At 43.5% G+C, this 27,638-nt stretch overlaps 1 protein-coding gene across 1 annotated transcript in view; it reads right to left on the bottom strand.

Moving 5' to 3' along the window:
* SLC7A14 (solute carrier family 7 member 14) overlaps window positions 1-27,204 on the bottom strand; it is a gene marked incomplete at both ends in the record, with an annotated part of 67,349 nt that extends 40,145 nt beyond the window's left edge. The window contains one exon of the mRNA XM_082840056.1: window positions 26,901-27,204. Coding sequence (XP_082696182.1) covers window positions 26,901-27,204 — 304 coding nt within the window. The remainder of the gene's footprint in view (window positions 1-26,900) is intronic.
* Window positions 27,205-27,638: the final 434 nt, after the last annotated feature.

Below are 27,638 nucleotides of genomic sequence, written 5' to 3'. Positions count from 1 at the left end.
GAGACAGGGAATACACCAAACTTCTGGAAATTGGGAGAATATTCTACACTGTACTAGGAACTCTGGATTTGGGGCCAATGGGTGGGGTACCAAGTGGAAGGATAGACATAAGACAGCTTGGAGGAAACACACCAGGAATGGGATGTAGGAGGAGGTAGAAGGGAACTCAAAGTAAACTTTACTTTCAGTCCCAAATTTGTTAAGAGCCAACCTTGAGGTTCTCTCATCACAAATCAGGGAAAAGTTGTTCACTCTTTTGTGACTAAAGAGAACAAGTTTCTTCTCCTTTTTTTGTTTTTTTTTTGGCGGTATGCGGGCCTCTCACTGCTGTGGCCTCTCCCGTTGCGGAGCACAGGCTCTGGGCGCGCAGGCTCAGCGGCCATGGCTCACGGGCCCAGCCACTCTGCGGCATGTGGGATCTTCCTGGACCGGGGCACGAACCCATGTCCCATGCATCGGCAGGCGGACTCTCAACCACTGCGCCACCAGGGAAGCCCTCTTCTCCTTTTGAAGGGAGTAAAATCAATGCAAGGAAGCAAAAAGAGAGATGTCAAAAACATGGACACAATGAATGATTAAATGTGATGCACTGTCTCTTTTCCTTCCACTCAGTGGCGTCAGTGTCAGGGCGTCCATGTGGAAGGAGCACTGGACCAGCTGGGCTGCCCTCTTGTCTTGACTCTACCTTGGACGTGTGTACCCCTGTATGTTGTTTCCTTCCTTGTAAAGTAAAGGAATTAGGCTGGGATGCTGTCTTAAGTGTCTTTCTACTCTGACAATCTAAGATTCTATTGTTATATGGAATTTTGCTACAAAATATATTGAACATAATTTTCTTTTACATTAGTTACTGTATTGTCCTGTATTATGGAGATGCTCTCAAGGCTAGCAAAGCTGTTTGTCCCTACCTTGAATGGCCTAGGCTGCTACTTATTTTGAGTTTCTATGTCATCCCCCTTCCCTCCACTTTGTAAAATAGTTTTCATCCACTTCCTGGAGGTCAGACTCTCAGTTGTTTCTTCTTGTTGCTGTCACAAGGCTTACATGGAGCAGTCTGACCTCCTCCTATTCTAAATTGCTGCTTCCAACACCTGATGTTTAAATTGTTAGGGTGAGTCTAAAATTAAGAGGAAGTGGTGCCAGAAGGAAGGCCTGGGGAACTCTATAAGGAAAGTATAGAGTGTGTAAGTGCTGAGTGTGAGACCTGGTGATATTTTCTTGGATGCTTGGCGGACTTGTGTAACTTAAGTGTTCTTTTCTCCTGAAGGGAGTTGAGTTTGCACATAGAGTAGGTTTCTTTTTAAGTGCAGTGTAAGGAAGGGCTTAGGAGGTAACTAACTTATTCTCTGTAGTGCAGGATCCATATCTTTACCCAATAATTCTTTTTTTTATGTTTATTTATTTTTTTCTTATTAGTCATCCATTTTATACACATCAGTGTATACATGTCAATCCCAATCTCCCATTCAGCACACCCCCTCTACCCCCCCACCCCCACCACATTCCCAGCTTGGTGTCCATACGTTTGTTCTCTATATCTCTGTCTCTATTTCTGCCCTGCAAACCGGTTCATCTGTACCATTTTCTAGGTTCCACATATATGCGTTAATATACGATATTTATTTTTCTCTTTCTCACTTCACTCTGTATGACAGTGTCTAGATCCATCCACATCTCTACAAATGACCCAATTTTCTTCCTTTTTATGGCTGAGTAATATTCCATTGTATATATGTAGCACATCTTCTTTATCCATTCGTCTGTCGATGGGCATTTAGGTTGCTTCCACGACCTGGCTATTGTAAATAGTGCAGCAATGAACATTGGGGTGCATATGTCTTTTTGAATTATGGTTTTCTCTGGGTATATGCCCAGTAGTGGGATTGCTGGGTCATATGGTAATTCTATTTTTAGTTTTTTAAGGAACCTCCATACTGTTCTCCATAGTGGCTGTATCAATTTACATTCCCACCAACAGTGCAAGAGGGTTCCCTTTTCTCCACACCCTCTCCAGCATTTGTTGTTTGTAGATTTTCCGATGATGCCCATTCTAACTGGTGTGAGGTGATACCTCATTGTAGTTTTGATTTGCATTCCTCTAATAATTAGTGATGTTGAGCAGCTTTTCATGTGCCTCTTGGCCATCTGTATGTCTTCTTTGGAGAAATGTCTGTTTAGGTCTTCTGCCCATTTTTGGATTGGGTTGTTTGCTTTTTTAATATTGAGCTGCATGAGCTGTTTATATATTTTGGAGATTAATCCTTTGTCCATTGATTCGTTTGCAAATATTTTCTCCCATTCTGAGGGTTGTCTTTTCGTCTTGTTTGCAGTTTCCTTTGCTTTGCAAATGCTTTTAAATTTCATTAGGTCCCATTTGTTTATTTTTATTTCCATTACTCTAGGAGGTGGATCAAAAAATATCTTGCTGTGATTTATGTCAAAGAGTGTTCTTCCTATGTCTTCCTCTAATAGTTTTATAGTGCCCAGTCTTACATTTAGGTCTCTAATCCATTTTGAGTTTATTTTTGTGTATGGTGTTAGGGAGTGTTCTAATTTCATTCTTTTACATGTAGCCCTCCAGTTTTCCCAGCACAACTTATTGAAGAGACTGTCTTTTCTCCATTGTATATCCTTGCCTCCTTTGTCATAGATTAGTTGACCATAGGTGTGTGGGTTTATCTCTGGGCTTTCTATCCTGTTCCATTGATCTATATTTCTGGTTTTGTGCCAGTACCATATTGTCTTGATTACTGTAGCTCTGTAGTATAGTCTGAAGTCAGGGAGTCTGATTCCTCCTGCTCCGTTTTTTTTCCCTCAAGACTGCTTTGGCTATTCGGGGTCTTTTGTGTCTCCATACAAATTTTAAGATTTTTTGTTCTAGTTCCATAAAAAATGCCATTGGTAATTTGATAGGGATTGCATTGAATCTGTAGATTGCTTTGGGTAGTATAGTCAGTTCACAATATTGATTCTTCCAATCCAAGAACATGGTATATCTCTCCATTTGTTGGTATCATCTTTAATTTCTTTCACCAGTGTCCTATAGTTTTCTGCATACAGGTCTTTTGTCTCCCTAGGTAGGTTTATTCCTAGGTATTTTCTTTTGGTTTCAGTGGTAAATGGGAGTGTTTCCTTGATTTCTCTTTCTGAGTTTTCATTGTTAGTGTATAGGAATGCAAGTGATTTCTGTGCATTAATTTTGTATCCTGAAACTTTACCATATTCATTGATTAGCTCTAGTAGTTTTCTGGTGACATCTTTAGGATTGTCTATATATAGTATCATGTGATCTGCAAACAGTGACAGTTTTACTTCTTCTTTTCCAATTTGTATTCCTTTTATTTCTTTTTCTTCTCTGATTGCTGTGGCTAGGACTTCCAAAACTATGTTGAATAACGGTGGTGAGAGTGAACAGCCTTGTCTTGTTCCTGATCTTAGAGGAAATGCTTTCAGTTTTTCACCATTGAGAATGATGTTTGCTGTGGGTTTGTTGTATATGGCCTTTATTATGTTGAAGTAGGTTCCCTCTATGCCCACTTTCTGGAGAGTTTTTATCATAAATGGGTGTTGAATTTTGTCAAAAGCTTTTTCTGCATCTATTGAGATGATCATATGGTTTTTATTCTTCAGTTTGTTAATATGGTGTATCACATTGTTTGAGTTGCCTATATTGAAGAATCCTTGCATCTCTGGCATAAATCCCACTTGATCATGGTGTATGATCCTTTTAATGTGTTGTTGGATTCTGTTTGATAGTAGTTTGTTGAGGATTTTTGCATCTATATTCATCAGTGATATTGGTCTGTAATTTTCTTTTTTTGTAGTATCTTTGTCTTGTTTTGGTATCAGGGTGATGGTGGCCTCATAGAATGAGTTTGGGAGTGTTCCTTCCACCGCAATTTTTTGGAAGAGTTTGAGAAGGATGGGTGTTAGCTCTTCTCTAAATGTTTGATAGAATTCACCTGTGAAGCCATCTGGTCCTGGACTTTTGTTTGTTAGAAGATTTTCAATCACAGTTTCAATTTCATTACTTGTGATTGGTCTGTTCATATTTTCTGTTTCTTCCTGGTTCAGTCTTGGAAGGTTGTAGTTTTCTAAGAATTTGTCCATTTCTTCCAGGTTGTCCATTTTATTGGCATAGAGTTGCTTGTAGTAGTCTCTTAGGATGCTTTGTATTTCTGTGGTGTCTGTTGTCACTTCTCCTTTTTCATTTCTAATTTTATTGATTTGAGTCCTCTCCCTCTTTTTCTTGACGAGTCTGGCTAATGGTTTATCTATTTTGTTTGTCTTCTCAAAGAACCAGCTTTTAGTTTTATTGTTCTTTGCTATTGTTTTCTTTGTTTCTATTTCATTTATTTCTGCTGTGATCTTTATGATTTCTTTCCTTCTACTAACTTCGGGTTTTGTTTGTTCTTGTTTCTCTAGTTCCTTTAGGTGTAAGGTTAGATTGTTTATTTGAGATTTTTCTTGTTTCTTGAGGTAGGCTTGTATAACTATAAACTTCCCTCTTAGAACTGCTTTTGCTGCATGTCATAGGTTTTGGATCATCGTGTTTTCATTGTCATTTGTCTCTAGGTATTTTTTGATTTCTTCTCTGATTTCTTCAGTGATGTCTTGGTTATTTAGTAATGTATTGTTTAGCCTCCATGTGTTTGTGTTTTTTACAGTTTTTTCCCTGTAATTGATTTCTAATCTCATAGCGTTTTGGTCAGAAAAGATGATTGATATGATTTCAATTTTCTTATATTTACTGAGGCTTGATTTGTGACCCAAGATGTGATCTGTTCTGGAGAATGTTCCGTGTGCACTTGAGAAGAAAGTGTAATCTGCTGTTTTTGGATGGAATGTCCTATAAATACAATTAAACCTATCTGGTCTATTGTGTCATTTAAAGCTCGTGTTTCCTTATTAATTTTCTCTCTAGATGATTTCCATTGGTGTAAGTGAGGTGTTAAAGTCCCCCACTATTATTGTGTTACTGTCGATTTCCTCTTTTATAGCTGTTAGCAGTTGCCTTCTGTATTGAGGTGCTCCTATGTTGGGTCCATATATATTTATAATTGCTATATCTTCTTCTTGGATTGATCCCTTGATCATTACGTAGTGTCCTTCCTTGTCTCTTGTAACATTCTTTATTTTAAAGTCTGTTTTATTGGATAGGAGAATTGCTACTCCAGCTTTCTTTTGATTTCCATTTGCATGGAATATCTTTTTTCATCCCTTCACTTTCAGTCTGTATGTGTCCCTAGGTCTGAAATGGGTTTCTGTAGACGGCATATATATGGGTCTTGTTTTTGTATCCATCCAGCAAGCCTGTGTCTTTTGGTTGGAGCATTTAATCTCTTCACGTTTAAGGTAATTATCGATATGTATGTTCCTATTACCATTTTCTTAATTTGGGTTTTTTTTTTTGTAGGTCCTTTTCTTCTCTTGTGTTTCCCACTTAGAGAAGTTCCTTTAGCATTTGTTGTAGAGCTGGTTTGGTGGTGCTGAATTCTCTTAGCTTTTGCTTGTCTGTAAAGCTTTTGATTTCTCCATCAAATCTAAATGAGATCCTTGCTGGATAGAGTAATCTTGGTTGTAGGTTCTTCCCTTTCATCACTTTAAGCATATCATGTCAATCACTTCTGGTTTGTAGAGCTTCTGCTGAGAAATCAGCTGTTAACCTTATGGGAATTCCCTTGTATGTTATTTGTCTTTTTTCCCTTGCTGCTTTCAATAATTTTTCTTTGTCTTTAATTTTTGCCAATTTGATTACTATGTGTCTCGACATGTTTCTCTTTGGGTTTATCCTGTATGGGACTCTCTGCGCTTCCTGGACTTGGGTGGCTATTTCCTTTCCCATGTTAGGGAAGTTTTTGACTATAATGTTTTCAAATATTTTCTCGGGTCCTTTCTCTCTCTCTTCTCCTTCTGGGACCCCTATAATGTGAATGTTGTTGTGTTTAATGTTGTCCCAGAGGTCTCTTAGGCTGTCTTCATTTCTTTTCATTCTTTTTTCTTTATTCTGTTCTGCAGCAGTGAATTCCACCATTCTGTCTTCCAGGTCACTTATCTGTTCTTCTGCCTGAGTTATTCTGCTATTGATTCCTTCTAGTGTATTTTTCTTTTCAGTTATTGTATTGTTCATCTCTGTTTGTTTGTTCTTTAATTCTTCTAGATCTTTGTTAAAGAGTTCTTGCATCTTCTCAATCTTTGCCTCCATTCTTTTTCCGAGGTCCTGGATCATCTTCACTATCATTATTCTGAATTCTTTTTCTGGAAGGTTGCCTACTTCCATTTCATTTAGTTCTTTTTCTGGGGTTTTATCTTGTCCCTTCATCTGGTACATAGCCCTCTGCCTTTTCATTTTGTCTATCTTTCTGTGAATGTGATTTTTGTTCCACAGGCTGCAGGATTGTAGTTCTTCTTGCTTCTGCTGTCTGCCCTCTGGTGGATGAGGCTATCTAAGAAGCTTGTGCAAGTTTCCTTGGGAGGGACTTGTGGTGGGTAGAGCTGGCTGTTGCTCTGGTGGGCAGAGCTCAGTAAAACTTTAATCCGCTTGTCTGCTGATCGGTGGGGCTGGGTTCCCTCCCTGTTGGTTGTTTGGCCTGAGGCGACCCAACACTGGAGCCTACCAGGCTCTTTGGTGGGGCTAATGGCGGACTCTGGGAGGGCTCATGCTAAGGAGTACTTCCCAGAACTTCTGCTGCCAGTGTCCTTGTCCCTTGGTGAGCCACAGCTGCCCCCTGCCTCTGCAGGAGACCCTCCAACACTAGCAGGTAGGTCTGGTTCAGCCTCCTTTGGGGTTACTGCTCCTTCCTCTGGGTCCCGATATGCACACTACTTTGTGTGTGCCCTCCAGGAGTAGAGTCTCTGTTTGCACCAGTCCTGCCGAAGTCCCGCAGTCAAATCCCACTAGCCTTCAAAGTCTGATTCTCTAGGAATTCCTCCTCCCGTTGCCAGGCCCCCAGGTTGGGAAGCCTGACGTGTGGCTCAGAACCTTCACTCCAGTGGGTGGACTTCTGTGGTATAAGTGTTCTCCAGTTTGTGAGTCACCCACCCGGCGGTTATGGGATTTGATTTTATTGTGATAGTGCCCCTCCTACTGTCTCATTGCAGCTTCTCCTTTGTCTTTGCATGTAGGGTATCTTCTCTGGTGACTTCCAGTGTCTTCCTGTCGATGATTGTTCAGCAGTTAGTTGTGATTCCGGTGTTCTCGATAGAGGGAGTGAGAGCATGGTCTTCTATTCTGCCATCTTGAACCAATCTCTGTATACCTAATAATTCTTATATTCTATGGGCTTCTTCTCTCCATCCTTCTTTACCACCTGATAATGTACAAGGCTTATAAGTAGAATTTGTGCAAGGAATGCTTTTGAAATGGGCATCAGTTTGATTGCAAATTTAATTTGGAGAGCCAGTATTATGAAGTTTGGGTAGTCAAAGTTCTCTCCTTAATATTTGATCTGACAAATTAAATTAAAAAGCATCCAATTCACCATCAGAACCCACTGACCAAGGGTAATTAGCAAAGAGTCAAGTCTTCTTTAGGTCTTGTGAAGGGACCCGCCCCTTGATCTCCTGGATTGGAGGAAGAGGCCCTATGCTGTGCATGGTGCAGGAACATATAGAATCTTAGTCACTCATTTCCCCAAACCTGATTGGATCCTGATGACTAGAGTTTGGGGAGAACAGTGGGACAATCAATTAGCCACTAACCATGTAAGACAATTTCTGCTACCATAAATCATTCTTTGGGACACATTCTAATTTTGAACACATTGTGAGGGGTTTTATTTTTGAAACCTTCTGATTTATTTGTATGCAGGAATCCAAGCTTTTGGTGGACACTAGAAAGTTTACAGCTTGTCACTGTAGCTCAGTGGTGAGGAGTGAGTGATTTCAACCCCAAGTATCCTGGAAAAAAACTGGAAAATGTTGTCGGTCATTCAACATTTGTTTCAACTATCTCATGTGTAAGAGAGACACATTCAAGGATATCTTTCTAATTTCTATGAGAAATAAAAACCGCGGAAAGGGAAGCCTTGTTTTTCATCCTAGATTATGTGGTAACTGAGTGTCCAAAGGCAAGTTACTTACCTCACATGGGTAAAACGAGGGGGTCAACTAGATGAGCTTCAGGCTACCTTCTCATGCTATTGTTCTTTGGTTTTACAGCTAGAAGCAACTCTTAATCATTTGGGTCAATGGGGGAAACCCTGTAGGAAATACTGCAAGCCAGTAGTCTCGGGAAAGGTAGTACTGCCTCCTAGGGGAAATTTTGGAAATCTGTGAGGATGTCTGTGGTTCACATGATTATTGTGGGCACTCATGGCATTAAATGGGTGAGCCTGGGCTCTTAGACATTCTGCAGTGTGTGGGACTGTCCCACCGAATGAGGCATTGTCCTGTTCTTACATGATTCCGAAGGTCCCAGTGGACATTCATGTAAGACAAAACCTGTTTATGATTTCTAAGCTTGAATCTATCTTCATTTTACATACTAACACAAAGCATTTTTTTGGTATGGTTTTATGTACCTTGAATTTTCCTGGGATGCAACGACTGGGTAAATTGAGGGACAGTTGTAATTTGTTTTGTCTCAGAATTTACCAGGAGCTGCTCATCATTTGGGAAAACCACATCAGCAGCAGCTCAAGACTCATGGTCTTTGAGCACCAAACAGCACACCTATGTGAAGGTACATTTGTAGCAGTTGCATTCATAGTGGTTCTACAAATGACGGCAGGCAACCGATGACTCTGTTGTGTCCCCTAATGTACTTATGCCCCAGCATTCACATGCTGATATATTATTTTTATCAGAAATTACTCTTCTTTCATTTATCTTCTATACAGAGGGCATGGTGATTTTTTTTAAAAAAGTTAGCGTTTAGGAAAGTAACATTATCTCTAGTTTGCTTTGCAGAACAGTAGAAAAAGAATTGCAGTGTATTTATTATCTAAAGTTGATTTGGTGTACTAGGATGGAGAATCACTATTCTAAATGTGAGAGAAGTCTATAAACAATCTCTACTCAATTTAGTAAGGCATTTCAAAAATTTCTTGCCCCAGCGTTACCTTCCCAGTCATATTTGCCTTATGCTGTTATCAAAGTGACTTTGCATTCCTTGGCTATTCAAGTGGTTGGAAAGGGAGAGGCATATTGATTCCAAAAGTATAACCGTGTAGGTGGAGAAAATCAATAGAGAGTACAATGTCGGGGTGCAAATGGCCATCAGCGAGCGACAGCGTGCTGCAGAGAACATGATGGAAGTTCTCCCATTAGGGTTGTTCAGAGATGGCAAGTCCTCGAGCAGTATGGAGGACTCATTTCTGCAGGACTAGAGAGAATAGGAATGGTTCCTCACAGCCTGCAACTCTGATATCCTCTTCGGTTATCTACCTTTTAAGTATATTGTAAACATACCCCTGTTCTTATTTTGTAATATCCCTAGTGTTCTGTTTTATTTCCATACCTAGAACTACTTTTGCTTAAATTGAGTAATTCCCAGCCTGAAGAGCAGTCAAACTTAGGATTTACACATTGAAAAGTGGGTTGGGACAAGATACCAGAAGATTCCATATTTGAAACATTCTCGATCAGTCCCTTTGTGAGTACCCCAAATGTGTGATTTGAGGTTCAGAAAAGTTTGGTTCCTTTCAGTGTGAATTTCTTTTTAACTCCAAGAGTCTATGGTCCTATCATATATAGGTATAATAGGCCAGGCTTTAGTTAGATACTCCCAGGGAGCCTACAAACAATATTGAACTTTCTAAACTTGTACCTAAGACAGCGCTGCCCAAGTGTTAAGATGATCACTACATGTTCCTCCCTGTCTAATGTCATCTTGTCATTCACAGCCTGCCCACCCTGGTTCTTTAGTACCTTCTCAGGTCCAGGAAGCAAAGATTCTCCACCCTAAGAGGGTGTAAAGGAGAGAGATCCCACTGGCGGTAGGTGAAAGGTAGAGAAGGGTTTCTCCACTCGAGAAATACATTTCCCTCTTCCTTCCACCAAAGAAAGCCATCAGACAAATAAGTACTTTTTAAAAGTGTACTTGGGCCTGGGAAGATTAAATCTAGTGGTTATTTACACCTGAACACCAATTACTCTACTCAGATAAAGAGAGATTTTCCCATTACCATGTAGTTTAACATATTGACTAATTCCCTAACCTACTTATCAGTGTATTTACTGATTTCCTGAATAACTTCGGACTTCCTAAATTTCCTTCCTTTAGTGCCTACTAAATCAGGCGCTGTGGTGAGTATCAGAAACTTAAACGGAAAGTAAGGCAGGTCTCCTGACGTTGAAGCGTCTATATTCTAATCGGGAAAGAGCTTAATAACCGGAAGATTCCACGCGGCTGGTACGTAACGTTGTAGGTTATTTATGAGGTGCTCTGGGAGCCCTGTGGGGCGAGTGTGGTTCTGAGGGAGCATGGTTCTCTGGTTGCCGGGGAAGTGGGGAAACGAAGTGGGGAGGCTGTTGAGTTGCATCTTGAAGGGTGAGCTGGGCTTTCCCAGGCAGGACAAAATGGGAAAGGGGGGTCTCAGGCAGATGAAAGGACACAGCTGGAATGACGTATAGGCTGCTTTGGGGATTGAAGATGATGAGTCTGCAGAGATGGACTGGGGTCAAGTGTTGAGGGAGCGGGACCTGGTTAATAGGTTGGGGGAATCTAGCAGAAAAGGACCGTATGGTTCATCTACTATAGTCGTAAAGCTTTCTCTTGGTTGTAAAACCCACTCTGCCCACAAAGTCTTATTTGAGAGCTTAATACATAAATAAGTGAAAGCAGGGTGCTCTGTCTGAGGAGAGAGTAGGAGACCTGAGGCTGGTCTGCCCGGGATCTCCTGCATCCCACGCCTCCCCAGAGCTTTTGACTATCCTCTGAGGACCCACAGGCTGTACTGAGCGTGGGGTGGGGGAGGGGTATCCGCTGCTCATCTGGGGGGTTTTCTTACTTGACAGAGGATGCAGCCGAGCCCCAGACCTGAAGCTGCATATTCAGGTAATGACAGAGCAGGGGCTAGAATGGGAGTCTCCTGATAGCCAGTTCTAGGAGCTTTCCAATTCATTCATTCATTTATCTGAAACATTTATAAGGTGCCATCTTGATGCATCTACGTTAGATTTTAGGGACTTAAAGGTGAATAGGAAGAATACAGTTCCTTTTCCGTGGGTCTTATAGTCTAGTGGCGAGGACAGACCAGAAGAGCAACAATTACAAGAAAACAAGAAAGGAGATATTAGTTGCAGGGAATGGGGGAAAGTGCATGGGCTGCTTTAAAGAACTGCAGCCCTGAGTTCTGAAGTGAGGTGTTCAGACAGCCAGAAGGACTGTCCATAGAGAAAAGGGCGTCAGGAGGTACGAGAACGCGTGGAGAGGAGCGTCCAGGAAAACAATTAGCCAGCTCTGCAGTTTCATTCAGGCCTCTGGGATCAGTCCCAGCCTGTGTGTTGCTCAGAGGAGCCTGCCTGGGGTGACTGGCCACAGGCCACAGATAACAGGCCTGATTGGTTGTTTTGAACGTGTTGTATCGGTCAGTGATGCCTTGTCCATGAAGTCAGTTCCTCCTGAGTGCCAATTATCCTCTGTCTCATAGACCCAGGAAGGAATCAGCTGTTGGATGACACCAGTGCAACTCACCACTTAGACCCAAACATGTCTTTAAGGAAGTCCTCACCAAAGACGGCATTTTGCTGAGATCGTTGTTACCCATTTCCTTCTCATTTTCTTGGTCTTCTTAAAATACCTCTGTTCCATTAATCAGTTCACAGCAGGGCTCTACGTGTTGTGTATACTGATATGGTTGCTAGTACTGCTAGTAGGTTGGGAGTGGGGTATAAGGAGAAATCACAGGACCCTAGAGAGAAGTAGAGTGTGAGTTCTCTTGGAAACATTTGTGTTCTCTGCAGCACTGAATTCCAGATGGTGGTAATGAAGTATCCCCATCATCACTGTCCCCCTTGAGAAGCACGTTGCTGGATTCTGAGAAACATCTATTCAGCCCCCTGCGACCCTGCACCAATGTCCTCTTCCCAATGCTCTTGATCAGCCAAGAAAATTGTGGGTTTCTTCTTCAGGGAGTAATCCATCAGGCTCTCTCTCCCTCCCACTTCGACCGTCTCTTCTGCCTGAGTAACCTTGGTCACTCCATCACCTGTCAGTGAAGCCCAGGCAATGTTTACAAATGCATCTGGAAGAAAAGCAGTCTGTCTGGGGACGCCATAATTTTTCTGCCAAAGCGGGTCCCAGGTGGACAGTAAGAGCCTGTGTTTAGGGAATGGGTGGCATCTTCAATCAGGGTGTGTGTGACACTATTACTTACTGAACCTGACAGGCCTCCAATTAAAGTTGGGTAGGAAGCAGAGAACTGGAAAGTTCCCCAACCTGCTGCACCAATATATCAACATATAAACAGGAAGGAAAGAAGCTGTCCTCATAGTCAGAGAAGTGACTCCCAAAATAGGTCAAGGAAGTTAATTAATTTACTTATGAAATAAGACCAGACTATGTGTTTACTCTCTTGTCTAGATCTCCCGTTTGAAAATATTTTAGAGGTTATTGGAAGGTACAGTTTTCATAACATGATGAATTCCAGTATCATATTGTCTGGTCATGCTATTGTTAATATCATCATTAGTGTACATTAATTGTATTGCTTTATCAGTGATAATGAAGATGGTAATAATAATAATAAAGATCATATGGTTGCTTTCAACTGAAAAATTCACAGGGTTAGCTTTTCCTGAGTCCATCTTCTGGCCCAGATTGGTCCCTCTTCATTGCTGAGATGGCAGGTGGGCTAGAACTGCCCTTTTTTCTGCTCATAACATTTTTATCTAGGTGACCTTGGGTTAACATCAAAGAGAGCCTTGCAGGGGAAAAGATGTTACAAAAGGGAAAGACACATGTGTTGGAGCATCTACCTATGGTAGGCCCATTGTACATGGTTCCTCATCTGATGCTCAGGTAAGCTGCGAGGGAATGCTGGGGCCTCCATCAGCAGCCCCTCTTTGCTTTAGGAGAAGCCGTGAGGTGTCATAGAAGACACACAGCCTCTGGAGAGAGACCCAGAGAGTGCTTATAACAATTAAATGAGATAATGCACACAGATCACTTTGCCCAGTGCATCGCACAAAGTGAGTGCTTGGTAAATGGCAACTAGAACTATTACTAACTGTGGCTTTGAGCAACCACCCAATTCACTGACCCTTAGTTTCTCCATCTGGAAACTGGAGATGGCGATGCCTACTGTGCAGGTTGTCACGGGCAGGCACTCCTCCAGTGGGAGTTATGGCTGTTACTACAGTTGAGGAAAAGGATATCAGAGAGCTTTACTTAGCAGTAGCTTCTGGAGTGTCTGTGCAGGAGCCTTTGCCTCGTAGATGGGATAAAAGAGATTAGAAACAAGTATTGTTGGCTGATGGTTTTAGAGACTCAGCATTGGCAGAGAAGTCATCTAGAATCTGGACCAAGCCCTATGTGTGCTTGATTCACTTCTAAGTCAAAACCTGGAAAATTTTCTTTTTAGGTTCTTAATCTTTAATCTAGAAACATCTGTTCTTTTCCACAAATCCTGTTAGAAATTGTGAGGGTGAAGAGAAAGTTCCCAGTTTCTTGTTCAACCTTTCTTTATGAGACCTACTGCCCCTCGTCCAGATGACTCTGATGACTGAGCCATAAAGGCTTTGTGCAGAAAGGCAAGGAGGGCAGGCACTGAAGTGACAGCCAGTCAAAGATTTTCCAGCTCATCTCTCCAGAAGGAGGCAGTGCCCCCGCTGACAGAGATGACAGTCCTAAGAAACTTCTGTGAGGGGACCAGGCCATCACCCCCTTGCCCTGAGAATTTAGTGGGCAGGACTAAAAGAGAGTGCTAAGAGAACACACCTGAGCCCTTGCGTGGCCTCCTCAGCCCATCTGACAATCACGTGGGACCAGGTTCCCCCGGGACAGGCTGCGTTCTTGGCAGATGCCCAGGAGGGTGAGACCCAGAGAATCTCTCGTGGGCCTGGATCTGCTCTCAGTGGAGGACCTTCCCAGAGACATGAGAAGCCCCTCCGAAGAGGGGTGCCATCTTGACTTTTTTCCAAAGTGGGCCACATGCAGAGAGGGGAGACCAGAGACTCAGGACTCAGGAAGCTGCTAGAGAGAATCTTCTGGGTGTGGGCATTTGGTGACAGCTCCTAATTCTTTCTAGTATAGTTCTCCCTCCTGGGGTACAAACACGTACCACTTTAACCTCCCTCCCTCTCCTTCGCCCTTTCTACTCTCCAGCCCACAAACTCTAGAAGAATTTGGCCTTCTGTAGGGCATAAGTATGAAGTTTGTATTTTAAGGAGTGAGTGTTGCTGCCTGCTGGTCCATGAGGATGGAAGGATGGAGTGCATGGTAAACAGTACTGGGGCACAGCTGACCAGGATCTGGGGTAGCTGTTTTTCCTAGATTCTCACCTAGATGGTCCTAATGGATTGCTTCCAACTGGACAGCCCCTACCAAATGCAATAGCAATGGTGGGATTTTAGCTGACTTTTCTACAAGACAACTCCGGTGAATGGAACAGTGAATCGCTTGGATATGTTGGTGGCTTCTTGACAGAGGCATGCCCTCCAAGGAAAACACTGAGTGCTTTTGACATGATTTATTGTGTCGAGTGCTCTCATAATTAAAACATGCTTAGAGGTGTTTGCAAAGGAGCAGGCATTTGTATCTATGTTTTATACGTAAGAGAAATTCATTGCATTGTTTATTTTCTTTAAAAAGCCTCAGAAATTATAAACGGGGGTATTTGTAAATAAAGTCTCAAGATAACTAACCAAGGACTATTGAATTTATTACGGAATAGGAAATTCCTGAAGAGTTGATAGGATATAAAGATACATTTATGTGTGCATGTGTATACATACATATTTATGTAAATGTATACATATATTTATATGTTTTCAACTACTTTGCAAGGGACTTTGAGGACCAGGTCTATGTAAATGGCCAGTGGTGAAGTAGAGTATGAAATGTTTGTGATGCGTGCTAGCAAATCATTGCTTTTCACGCACATACAGCTACCCGTGGACACTCAATAAAGCACAGGCACAGACTGTGTCTAGGATGAATGCATTTCTTGGGTTGTTAAATCAAAGTTTCACTGTACTGCTTGCTGTTCTGTCTTCTCCATGCCAGCTCTACCCTTTGTATTACGGTGTTTGTCTATGCTGTACCCCAGAAATTGGCAGCTCCGATCCTCAGGCTGTCAACTGGAAAGGCCGTTTATCAGCGTCCCTGCAGCTTGGGATGCCAGTGCTTACACCTTCTTCAGTTCCATGTGGAAGAATATATTCTTCCTTCAGTTTCACTCCTCCACCTCTGCCTACATTTTTCTTTCTCCATTATTGCTTTTGATCTCTCCATCTCCATCTGATTGTAGCCATTTAACAAAGTTCTGCCCTTTGTTCTTTTCTCTTCATACCCCCTTTGCTTTGGTGATCTCACCCCCTTGCCGGGGCTGGTGGAATTTGCCGGGGTCGGGGCAGTGACCTCCCTGATTCACTCGGCTGGCCATGGGCCCTTAGCACCAGCCTCTGTGACCTGGCAGTGTGAGGAGGGGCACCGAGTGGGGCAGGGTGTTCAGAGCTGATGGCTGGCACATGCAGAGCTCCTGAGCTGCTGTGCCCAGCCAGTTAGACTCTGCACGTAGTCTGCCTTTCCCCAGAGCCCCAAGGGCAGGAGCTGGTGCTAGGAGTAACTCCTCTATGAGTTTCCATGAGCACTCCTGTCTCAGGTGCTTATCCTTGCTTGTTGTTCCTGACTCACCTCTAGCCCCTGTTTTAGTGCACAGAATGGAGGCTGCTTAAATATCACTTGTTCAGAGAGAGAGAGTACTTTGCGCTGGTACCCTGTTTAGTTTCCATGGAGCCCTCACCACAATTTGTAATTCTCTTATGCACTTATTTACTTGTTTTCTGAGGCACAGCTTTTTTGTATGTTTTGCAGCACAGCTTGTTTGAAGGGGACTGTCCCTGTAGAGATGAGAGTTCCTCTTGGGCAAATACCTTCAGGAACAAAAGTATGCTTTTTGCCCAAGGTTTATCTGGAGAAAGGCTGAGTAGGAGGCGGGTCTGAGTCCTTTACCAGGTGTGCGCTGAGGGGCTTCCGAATCTGAACCAAGGCCTGCTCATTTGCACTAAGAACGAACCTAGCCTTGTTAGGTTGGAGATCTGGCCAGCAGTAGTGGTAGTAGGGATAAAAATAAGAGCAAACATTACTAAACATTTACTGTGTGCACCAGCTCTACTGAGCACTTTACATACTCGATCTTAATCTCACAAGATAGAAAGGATGCTGAGGCCATCATTATTCCATTTACGGAGAATGAGTCCAGGATCTAGACAGGTTCTCAGGACTTCCCAATATTTTCCACTTGACAGAATGCACCTAGAAAATGACGTTTGTACGGATGTGGGAAGGAGGTCATGTGTAAAGGGACGAGGCTGTTCACAGGTAGCAGTGAGTAGCCTTGGGCCTCTCCCACCTCCTGCTGCCCTGAGGGCTGAGGGAGCAATACCTTGGCACACCTATAATTTTTGGCAACCTGCTTGGGAAGCTCTAGGTTAACTACATTTTTCAAGTTGCACAAGTAGTAAATGGCTGAGCAGGGCTTGAAGTGAGGTAGATCAGCTCTGGGACTCATTGCTCTGATGCTTCCTGGTGCTCCTCTGCTACGTGGTGTTGGGATGTGTGTGTGGGGAGTTGAGGCATTGGACCTTTCTTGACAAATCTTTCCGCTCCCTAAGTTCTCTTTTTCACCCTAACTCACACAGGCAATCTAATCTGAACTCTTCATTGTGCATAGGAGGAAATTGAGGTCGAGAGACGTGAATGACTTGTTCCAGGGTCCTGAGCTGCTGAGGGACAGAGCTGGAACTAGATCCCAGGTGTCCTGACTCCTGACCCAGGCCCTTTGTCTCTTGCAGCTCTCATGACTATTTCACGTGTGCCTGTCTTGCTTCTTTGCATTGATTGATGTCAAGCCCTTTGTCTCGGAGTTCTTTCCTGTCTTCTGCGGCACCCTGCCACGCTGAGCCCAGAGCCGGCGGCCAGTCCCTCTCACAGCCGTGCTAGGGGGCTCTCGGTATGCACTGTCCGCCCCCAGCAAGTGCTGGAGAAGATGTCAAAGAAACCCAGTTTCTCCTGTGTGTGCTGGAGGAAACTCATTTTCACAATCAGCAATTTGAGAAACTTGCATATTTCTATTAAATTGTGCTCACCTTTTCTGAACTGGTAACTGACATCCTTCCTACAGGGCTGTCAATCCAGCCCCACATAGAAGAGCTACATGCACTTCACAACACCCTTCTCACGGCTGACAGGTGACAGAAAGCCGCTGAGCTTAGAAGTCATTTTCATGACCTGGGTTACAGAAGTTTTGAGCTAGAAAAGTGCTCTCCTAATCAATGGAGTAGAATGAGCTACAGGCTCTTTTGAAACCCTAGTAAGAATGAGGGTTTCCTTGATTCGTTCGATTCTCTCTGGCGAGTTTTTAAATTTTTTGAGGGGGTGTGTCTGCATGGAGCAACATGGTGGTAACAGTCTCTGGAGCAGGCAGAATCACATTTAGACTTGCCTTTTGCCGCTGACTGCTTCGTTGCCCCGGACAAGTCACCCATCCCCCGCAAGCCTCAGTTTTGTCATCTGCAAAATGGATCTGACAATGGTACTTATTTTGTAGGATTTGTTGAGAAGATTGTGCAACTGGTGTTCAGCTAGTGCCAGGCATGTTATCAGTGCTCAGTGACTTAGCTATTATGATCGGGCATACTACAGGAAAGCTACTATCACCCACCAGGGAGGCTGAGAGGATTAAATGAGGTAGTATATGCATGGTGCCCAGGGCACAGAATTTGCCTAATGATAATAAAAACAATAGTAATAATAATAGAAATGACTAACATTTACTGAGTGTTTACTAACTTCTGTCTTAGAGACTTTAAAACATCAGGGGCAGCTGCTATCATTATTAAGATTTCAACCTACAGCTGCGTATTTAGACAGTATTTTGGAGAGCTAGTCTTCAGTAAGCTTGGAGACTGCCCTGAATTTGTTCATCTTTGCATTTCCTCTCTACCCTCTCACCCACTTTGCATTTCTGCCTCTCCCACCCCGCAGTGTGGTTAAGAGCAGTTCTCAGATATGTTTGGGGGAACAAATAAATGCAAGTTTGTGGAATGAATGAGTGATCTTAGGTCATTGAAAATAGGTTGCAGAAGGGCCAACCCTTCTGGTGGTCACCTCTCAGGTCTGGCTTCAATTTGGGGAGGGGAAAATGGTCTGTTCTGAAAAACAAAACAAAGAAACTCACTAGGCTATCTAAATAGATCCTAAATATTTAGCGATCTTCCTCGGCATGACAATCCAACCTGAGATGAACACTGGAACGCGGAGACTCTGCTTAAACTTTGCAAAGGTCTGCACAACGAGCCCAGGGAGGCGGTTGGAAGCCTCGTCTATGGGAAAGAGCTCTGTTCCCCTTACCGCCTCTCCAGGGATTCAGTTACCAGGGTTCACCTAATGTTGGTTGAGAAGATGCTAAAGAACAAGTGAGGGTGGCAGGAAATACAATGATCAACCCTAGTGCTGAACCATAAGCTTAGAGTGCCAAGAAACGTACTACTCGGTGTGACGGGCCTTTATTGCCTTTTAGACCGTTTCATCCATCGCAATTTATTAATCCCCATCTAATGCGAAGGAGTGTTTTGCTTTAAAGATATCAGAGGCAGCTTGCTGAAATGGAGGACCTGCGTTTTGGAGTCCTGCAATCTTAGATTTGAGTTCTGGCTCTGCCAGTAAATATCTGCCTGCTTCTCAGGAAGTTACTTTAACCTCTGACCCCCTGGCTTCTCATCTGAGGGCAGAACTAAAATCACCCCTCCCTGCACTGGCTTGGTGGGGATGGGGAGGAGGCGCTACACTAGAGCACCGTATGCAGTGTTCTGAACACAAAGATTAGTTTACTGAACCTCGTGGTGTTCTGTGGCGGGGCTGTTTACTAGAGTTTTCTGTTTCTGCCTTCACTTTCTTTCACCAGGATGGTATTATAAATCCATTGTTCAAATGACATTATCTCAAAAACGTTCTCATTTGTTATGTGCCTTTTCTCAGCTAGAAAGAGCATTTATCCTTCTCCCTCACCCTCCGTCATCCAGCCATGCCCAAATCCTCTTCTCCATCCCAGGCTTCCTGTCAGCCTCCACTTCAGGGCCTAGAGCCCCGTGGTCTCTTGCCTGTTCTGTACAATATGCACACAGCCAGATTCCCACCTCTGTTCTCTCCCCACTGTGTTACTAAAATACAGATCTGGTCACGCCACTGAACTTCTCAATGACTACAGAATGATGTCTAACCTTCCTGCCCTGGCCCCCAAATCCCTCCTTCTAGAACTCACTTTGTTTAAATGAATGATCCTGGTGGACCATTTTGGTTAGGGGATGATAGTCTTTGGAGAGTGGCCAGGATGAACTTGGAGGGCGATAGAAAGATATGTAGACTGCTCTGGATAAGATACGAACAAGAGTTTTAGGGCTTGACAGTGAGCAGGTGAGGGAGTAGAAGGTCAGTTTAAAGGAGGAAGGCTGCCCATCAATGGGGCTGGAGGCCGAAGTCAAGAAGAACAGAGGGTTTGTGGACACTCTCTAAAGCCAGGGAGAATTGGAGTAGCCTATATTCCATCATAAGCTTGCTGTCTGCTGGGACGGACTGCATTATATCTCCTATCTCTGGCCCAAACTTTCCATAAAGTTCACTGCACATACAGCTTTACCTTGCTGTTACTTGGAGGACAGGAGGGACTGGGGTATCATCTAGTTGGATGATGAAGTGAAGAAAAGGGAAGAAGCCAATGAAACATGGAGTGGAGACAGAGACTATGGAAGCAGAGCTTCAGAGCTGGAGGAAGTAAGCTTCACAACTCTCTAGGTTTATCGAGGGAGACTCTAGATTTTCTGATTGTACATTACTGGGAATCAGAACAAATTTTACTTAAATGTTTCAGAACAACTTGACCTCAGCAAACTGGAGGGCTTAGGGGCTATGCATCGATTATAGATGTGGCAGTGACAGCTAGTTTTCCTTTTCTTTACCACCAACAGAACCCCTGTAATACTTGGGTTGGCAATGTACCCAGTCAGAAGACTACATTTCTCAATCTCACTTGCTGTATCTTAAGTGTTCAGGTTTTAAGCAATATAAATGGAAGTTATAGGAAAGGATTTATGAGACTTCTTTAAAAAGGGGCAGAGATGTGGGAAATGACCTGCCTCAACTTCCTGTTTCCTTCCTGCCTTCCAAAACTCAGACAGATTGACCGGAGCTACAGCAGCCATCGTGGGTCTTGCAGGCACCTTGAGGATGGAAGCCAAGTATCCAGATGGTAGACCAGAAAGATCAAGGGGCCTGATTACCCATGACCGCAGAGCCACAGTAGCAGCCTCCCTCCAGACTTCTGTTATACAAGAGAGAAGTGAAATTATCTTTCATTTTTAGTTTTCTGCTGTATCAACTGAACCTAATCCTAGTCTGCTAATACAGTAGCAGAATAACAGAGTGATTATGAGAGGGCTCTGGAGTCAGACTGCTTTCACTCTGTTCCTTGCTCTGTCACCTCTTAAACAAGAGCCTTAAACCAATTACCAAAGGTTTCAGAAGCCTCCTTTTTCTCATCTGTAATATGAGGAAAATAACACCACTTACTCATGGGGTTGTTGTGAAGATTGAGTAAAATAATGTGTAAAGCAATTAGAACTCTTTAGGTGCACAGTAAGTGCTCAATAAATGGTAGCTGCTGCTATCATTATTATTATCATGACTATTATTGCCATAATTACTTATCAGGTTTAGCATTCATCTCCATTAATGGAGATGATGGGTACTTCAGGGTAGAGACAATTTCTTATTTATTTTTGGTATTGCTCCAGGACTGGCATATGGTAGGTACCCAATACAGCTTTCCCAAACCATATCTTATTAGATTTTTGCTACTATTTCTCATGAGCAGGTGATAAAAATTACTGGTATAGTGTACCGGGCAGGGGACTGATACTACGCATGCTTACTGTCATTTAATCCTTACCAAAACCACCTGAGAAATGGGCTGAAAGGGTAGTTGTAGACAGTGCAAGAGCTTAGGAGTCATTCAGACCTACACTCTGTTTGAGGTTCAATTTCATTAATATTAAAAGAACTGGAAATAAGTTTTATTTCTCCACTCACGTTCCATGCATAGGAGCCTCTTGGGGCAGATTATTTTTAATGGCCAGGTGTCGCTGACACGGAGGCTTTACTTTGTGTTTCATCCCAAGCCAGTGAACTAGAGAACCTCTATAAACTACCCTCCTTCCATCCCTCATCTTGCAACAAAGCTGTCAGTGGGAACCAGGAAGAAAAACTGTTTCCCCTATCTGGTTTATACAGTCTGGTATATACAGAAGGGTTTTAAGGTTTGGCATGGGCACGGGGTCTGGTTGTGGGCTGCTGAGCTATTCAAGAGTAGATAAGACCTTTTGGACAAGGGTAAAGGTTACAGCACAAGCTGCTTCCTCTGATAAATTTCCCTCTACGTGTGATAGGGCTGTGGGCAGTTATGGTGTTGGGGCAGGAACAGTAGGAGGAGCCTGGGAAGTTTTTTTTCTTTTTTTAATTTTATATATTTTTGGCTGCGTTGGGTCTTTGTTGCTGCACGCAGGCTTTTCTCTAGTTGTGGCGAGCGGGGGCCACTCTTCGTTGCAGTGCGCGGGCTTCTCATTGCGGTGGCTCCTCTTGTCGTGGAGCACAGGCTCTAGGCGCGTGGGCTTCAGTAGTTGTGGCGCACGGGCTCTAGAGCACAGAGCTCAGTTTTTGTGGTGCATGGGGCTTAGTTGCTTCGCGGCATGTGGGATCTTCCCGGACCAGGGATTGAACCCGTGTTCCCTGCATTGGTAGGCGGATTCTTAACCATTGCACCACCAGGGAAGTCCCTGGGAAGTTTTTGTAACTTTGGGTCTTGTCAAATTATAGAGAAAGTGGCTCTCTCTCTTAGATTTGCTTCATGTTATAAGCTGGTTTGCATCTCATGGGAGATGATGCCACAAGGGCAAAAGTCTCTTAAGAATCTGCTGGCCAAGTAGTTCCTTTTTTTTTTTTTTTTTTTTTTGCGGTATGCGGGCCTCTCTGTTGTGGCCTCTCCCGTTGCGGAGCACAGGCTCCGGACGCGCAGGCTCAGCGGCCATAGCTCGTCGGCCTAGCCGCTCCGCGGCACGTGGGATCTTCCCGGACTGGGGCACGAACCCGTGTCCCCTGCATCGGCAGGCGGACTCTCAACCACTGCGCCACCAGGGAAGCCCCTTCCTATCTTAACATACATTTCCTCTTCTTGTAGGTCATGGCTATTCCAGAGGTAGCTCCTGGTTCCTATAGTGGAGTAGTCCTTAACCCAGGCTGCACATTAGAATTCCCTGGGGAATTTTTTTAAAATGCCAGTTCCTGGGCTCTACCCCAGTCCAACTGAATTAGAATCTCTAGGGCGTAGAGCCTGAGCATTGGTATTTTAAAAAAGGAATAAACAGAAGTTAAAAGAAAACTTTAAAATGAGTCACAAACTGAGAGAAAGTATTTGCAAAACCATATATCTAATAAAGAACTTGTATCCAAAATATATAAAGAAGTCTTAAAAGTTAATAAGAAAATGAAGACTCCAATTAAATAATGAAAAAAATATGTGAACACTTTACCAAAGAATATATTTGCATGGCAAATAAATACATAAAAAGATGCTCAAAATGTTCGTAATTAGGGAAATGCAAATTTCAACCGTACTGAAATATCACTATACCCCGTCCAAAATGGCAAACAAACAAAACAACCACAAAAAAACACACCTGACAATTCTTAGTGCTGGCAAAGAACAGAGCAGCTGGAACTCTCATGTATAGCTGGTGAGAATCAAAAATAAGATAGCTACTTTGGGAAAATGTCTGGCAGTTCATTATAAAGTTAAACATATACTTGCCACAAAACCCAGCAATTCCACTCCTAGGTATTTACTCAAGAGAAATGACAACTTGTGTTCACACAAAAACCTGTACACAGATATTTATAATGGCTTAATTCATAATGGTCCCAGACTGGATCAACCCAGTTGTCCTTCAACTAGTAAATGAATAAACTGTGTGGGGCTTCCCTGGTGGCACAGTGGTTAAGAATCCACCTGCCAATGCAGGGGACACGGGTTTGATCCCTGGTCTGGGAAGATCCCACATGCCGTGGAGCAACTAAGCCTGTGCGCCGCAACTACTGAGCCTGTGCTCTAGAGCCCGCCAGCCACAACTACTGAGCCCGCCTGCCACAACTACTGAAGCCCGCATGCCTAGAGCCCCTGCTCTGCAACAAGAGAAGCCACCGCAATGAGAAGCCCGCGCACAGCAACAAAGAGTAGCCGTCGCTCACCGCAACTAGAAAAAGCCTATGCGCAGCAACGAAGACCCAACAGAGCCAGAAAATAAAAATAAAAAATAAAATAAATTGAAAAGAAAAAAACCAAACTGTGGAATATCCATATGGTGGGTTACTACTCAGAAATAAAGTGTAATGTCTCATTGATAACACACAACATGAATGAATCTTAGATGCATCATACTAAGTGAAAGAAACTAAACTCAAAAGGTTACATACTGAATGAGTCCATTTATATAACATTCTGGAAAAGACGAAAGTATAGAGACAGAAAACGTCTCTGGTTGCCTGGGGTTGGGGGTGGCAGGAGGGGAAAATCACAAAGAGGTAACATGAAGGAATTATTTGGGGGGTGATGGAACTCTTCTGTATCTTGATTGTAGTGGAGGTTACACAATTGTATGTATTGGTCAAAACTCATAGAATTGTATATTTAAAAGGGTCAACTTTACTGTATGTACTTATAACTCAGTAAAGCTGAGCCTCCCTCCCCCAATCCATTATTCAGAAGCAAATTCCCCAATTTAAGTTCATAGTCAGGGTTGAGAGATATTGCTGGTGTAATAAATTCAAATCTAGTTTCTGTTATTTAAACTTCAGTTTCCTCATATGTAAAACTGGAGATAATAAAACCTGCTTTGAAGAGATATTATGAATCTTAAACGTGATGATGTATGGCAAACTCCTAATATAGGGTTTGGCACAAAATAATAATAACCACTTAATAGGTGCTACGTGCCAGGTGTTGTATGGGCATTTTACAGATACCTCATTTAGTCTTTACAGCAGCTCTATGAAGTAGGTATTATTGTCACCATTTTCAGGGTGGAGAAACTGAGGCTCAGAGAAGTTATGGAACTTGCTCAGAGTCTCACAGCTGGTCAGTGGCTGAGGCAGGTTCCAAGTCTAAAGTTATCGTTACTGATTACTTTACCACTCTGAAATCTTAATTTCAAGCATCCTACTCTTCAACTTCACTTCTGTCTTCTAATTCACTTTCTCGGTGTTTTTACTTCAGTGATTTCCTGACCTCATTGAGAACACCAGTCTTCCTCGATCCTACCACTTCTCGTAAATCACCACTACCTTCATGTTCTCACTTCCCTTCTCATCCAACCTAAGCTGTGTGGTCCAGCAGTAGTTCCTCTTCCTTTTCTAGTATTCCTAGCCCCATGGCTTTTTTCCCCCTCTCTCTCTGCCTAGGAAAAGCTAAATCTAGTCAATCCCAACTCTTTCTTTATTCTGCTCTTGCAACCAAGCAGCAGTTATTGCTGAAGATAGATGCAGATATGGAGAAGCAGTGGGAAGTTGGGTCCAGAGAGAAGCTATATGGAGATGATGGTGGGGGAGTGGAAAGAAGAGGGTGGAGGGAGACTTTCCTTGGTTTAATGGCAAAGGATCATAGAGTGAGAGGCCTGGTTGAAGAAACCTGATATAAAAATGCTAACTTTGGCACAGTTATTTTGGTCCTGTCCCTGGCTGGGGGCTCTAGGAGGATTCTGGCTGGCCTCAGCTGGGAGATGTCAGTTACAAAGTGTAGAGGAGTGTTATGGACGAGGCCATGTGCAGAGAGGGGCATCCCTACTGGGACAGAAGCAGGGCTTTCTTTTGGTGCCTGGTGCCGTGGTGAAGGCACCAATTACTGGCCAGTACCGGAGCCTTCGGTGGAGCTGGTTCAGTGATGTGCTGGTAAATGTTTAACAACTCACTCTCTGAAAACAAACAGCAAACAAACAAACTCTGATGTGTAGCATTTGCAAATTTCTGTGGTGTAAATACTCCCTCCATAGCCCCGGTCTAGGTTACACAGCGCCCATGAGCACGCTGTCAGGGGTACAGGCTACCAGAATGTGACTGGGCCTTGTTCTAATTTCTAAGTGTAATGAAGCACCTTGAAGGATAGGAAGGAAGGATTCATTTGTGGGAATTGTCATGGTTTGGGGGACTGGGCCTTAATAGGATGGGATCTAGAGGAGACTGTGCAGTCTGCATTGACCAGGCAGGACTCTGAACCGTCTGCCCTACGTCCTCTGTAGGACTCCCTGGTTACATGCCTGCCTTTTGTCTTACCACTGCTCTTCTGTTCTATGTGCTAACATTTTTAGATTTATAAATTTATGGTGAGTAAGAATCTGGCACCTTCCCCCAAATAATTTCCTTGCCAAACAAGTTTGAAAATGATTGCAATCAGGTTAATATTAATAGAATTTCAAGCATCCACAGAATTTATTCATATATAAGGAAAAACTCCTCTATTCTGCAGGAATCTCAAATGTTAGGATATTCATGCATATTACAGAATGACTTCAGGAAAAGATAGTGGTAAGACCAACAAGGATATAAGCCATGACAGGAGATAAATCAAATCGGTCCTGGAAATATTTTCCTCATCACATTAAAACGATGTCAGATATAAACAGTGCACTTTCTGATGGCGTTTCCCTAGTCTGTGCATCCCACATGGATGGAGACTGTTTAGTCTGGATGTACGATACTAATGTAGACCCTTCTTGTGATGGTGTGCATTAGTACACAGAACTCCCAGTGCAGGTTAGCATCTTTACTTCTCCAGAAACATTTGAAGAGGCCGCAACATTCACTGCCAAGACATGAGCTGACCCACGTGATCTGCCAATCCTAAACCCAGCAAAACCTCATGCTTTTGCAGTATAACCATCAAGAAGCAGTAAGTTTTCCTTTTCTTTCTTTTTCAAGGTGTCCATTGACCCATCCCCAGCATCTGGGAAGATACTGTGGATTCCAACTCAAGAGAAGAGGAGGAAAGAGAAAAAGGAAATAGAGCTATTTCACAAACTATCAACGTGTAAGTCCTGGTACTTCATTAAAAAAAGCAAACGCGTTTTATGATTCTTTCTCAAGGAGAGAGAAGGCGCTGGCTGAGCCACCTCTGCAGAACATCAGTCTGTTGCAGTGCCGTGGCAGATGGTGCTTTGTGATTCTCACGATGGCTTTATTTCCTAGCTTGCTTTCCTCCTGCTTGGAGATCACAATGCCAGTTTGAGGCTCATAAAATCCCAATCATATCAGATTTACTGACTTGTCATTTTGCTACTCTGCCGATCCAGTATTTATTATTTATATCCTGGCTCTATCCACCCCCCGCGAAAGAACTGACCTTTCTTCTCCTGAAAGGGAGACAGAATAAAAATAGAGCCATTAGGACATGACAGGGAATGAGCAGTTGGGCAATGGCTAGGCACCAGAATATTTATTTGGATCGAAAAACCAAAGAAAAAGGAAGCTACTACAATGAGCCCAAACCTAGCGCTGAACTCCCTGATAGTCAAGGCAAAAAGGGGGCATGATGACCACTTTGCTCATCTCACCACTAAATACTCTAGGAGAGCGGGACGAACAGTAACAGGCCTGCAGGCACACTCTCCACAGGCCTGCGCCTGCACAAGATGCTTACCTGACAGTATGGATGCAACGGCTGCAATGATGAAGGACACAATGACGCCGGGTCCTGCCATTTCCTTGGCCACCAGGCCAGATACCACGTACATCCCAGTGCCCACACAGCTGCCAACTCCGAGCGAGATGAGGTCCACGGTGGTGAGCACCTGGGCTAGCTTGGTGCCATGTGCTGTGGTGGCCCCAGTTCCCTCTAGCATGGACTCCACCGGTTTGGTGCGCAGGATTCTGGAGTGCATGGCGTACCAGGCAGCCCCCCACTGCACTCGCCGGGGGTCCAGGGAGGCGAGGAAGCCACTCATCCTGAGCGAGATGGGTTGTGGTGAAGGTCAACTGATGGCAGAGGGCTGCAGAAGCCTTAGTGGATGCTTCTGGAACTCATCTAGTGACCAGGGATCTCCCTTTTAGGAAAGGTCGAGAGGTCCCCAGGGCAGACTTCTCCTGGGAATGAATGTCTGCAGGAAAAACACAAGAAAAAGGAAGATGAGACCAAGTGGGAAACAAACTATGGCTTGAAGGCATTGATGGAGGTCAGTGTACTGAACTAGTAGAACTGATCTAACCTGTGTATTTATAATGCAGGAGGGTTGCATTTCCCCCTTTGTCTTGCCTCCAGTCCTAAATGACAGTCCGTAGTTTGCACTGTGTGGCATAGTGGTTATGAAGAGGGTGGTCTGAGTCAGGGCTCTGCTACTTACGGTTCTGGGAACTGAGACACGTTACTTCATGGCTCTGT

The sequence above is a fragment of the Leucopleurus acutus genome (assembly GCF_964270905.1).
Source record: "Leucopleurus acutus genome assembly, chromosome: 5".
Lineage (NCBI taxonomy): Eukaryota > Metazoa > Chordata > Mammalia > Artiodactyla > Delphinidae > Leucopleurus > Leucopleurus acutus.
The sequence above is the reverse complement of the archived record's forward strand: the minus strand, read 5'-3'. Positions and strand labels throughout refer to the sequence as shown.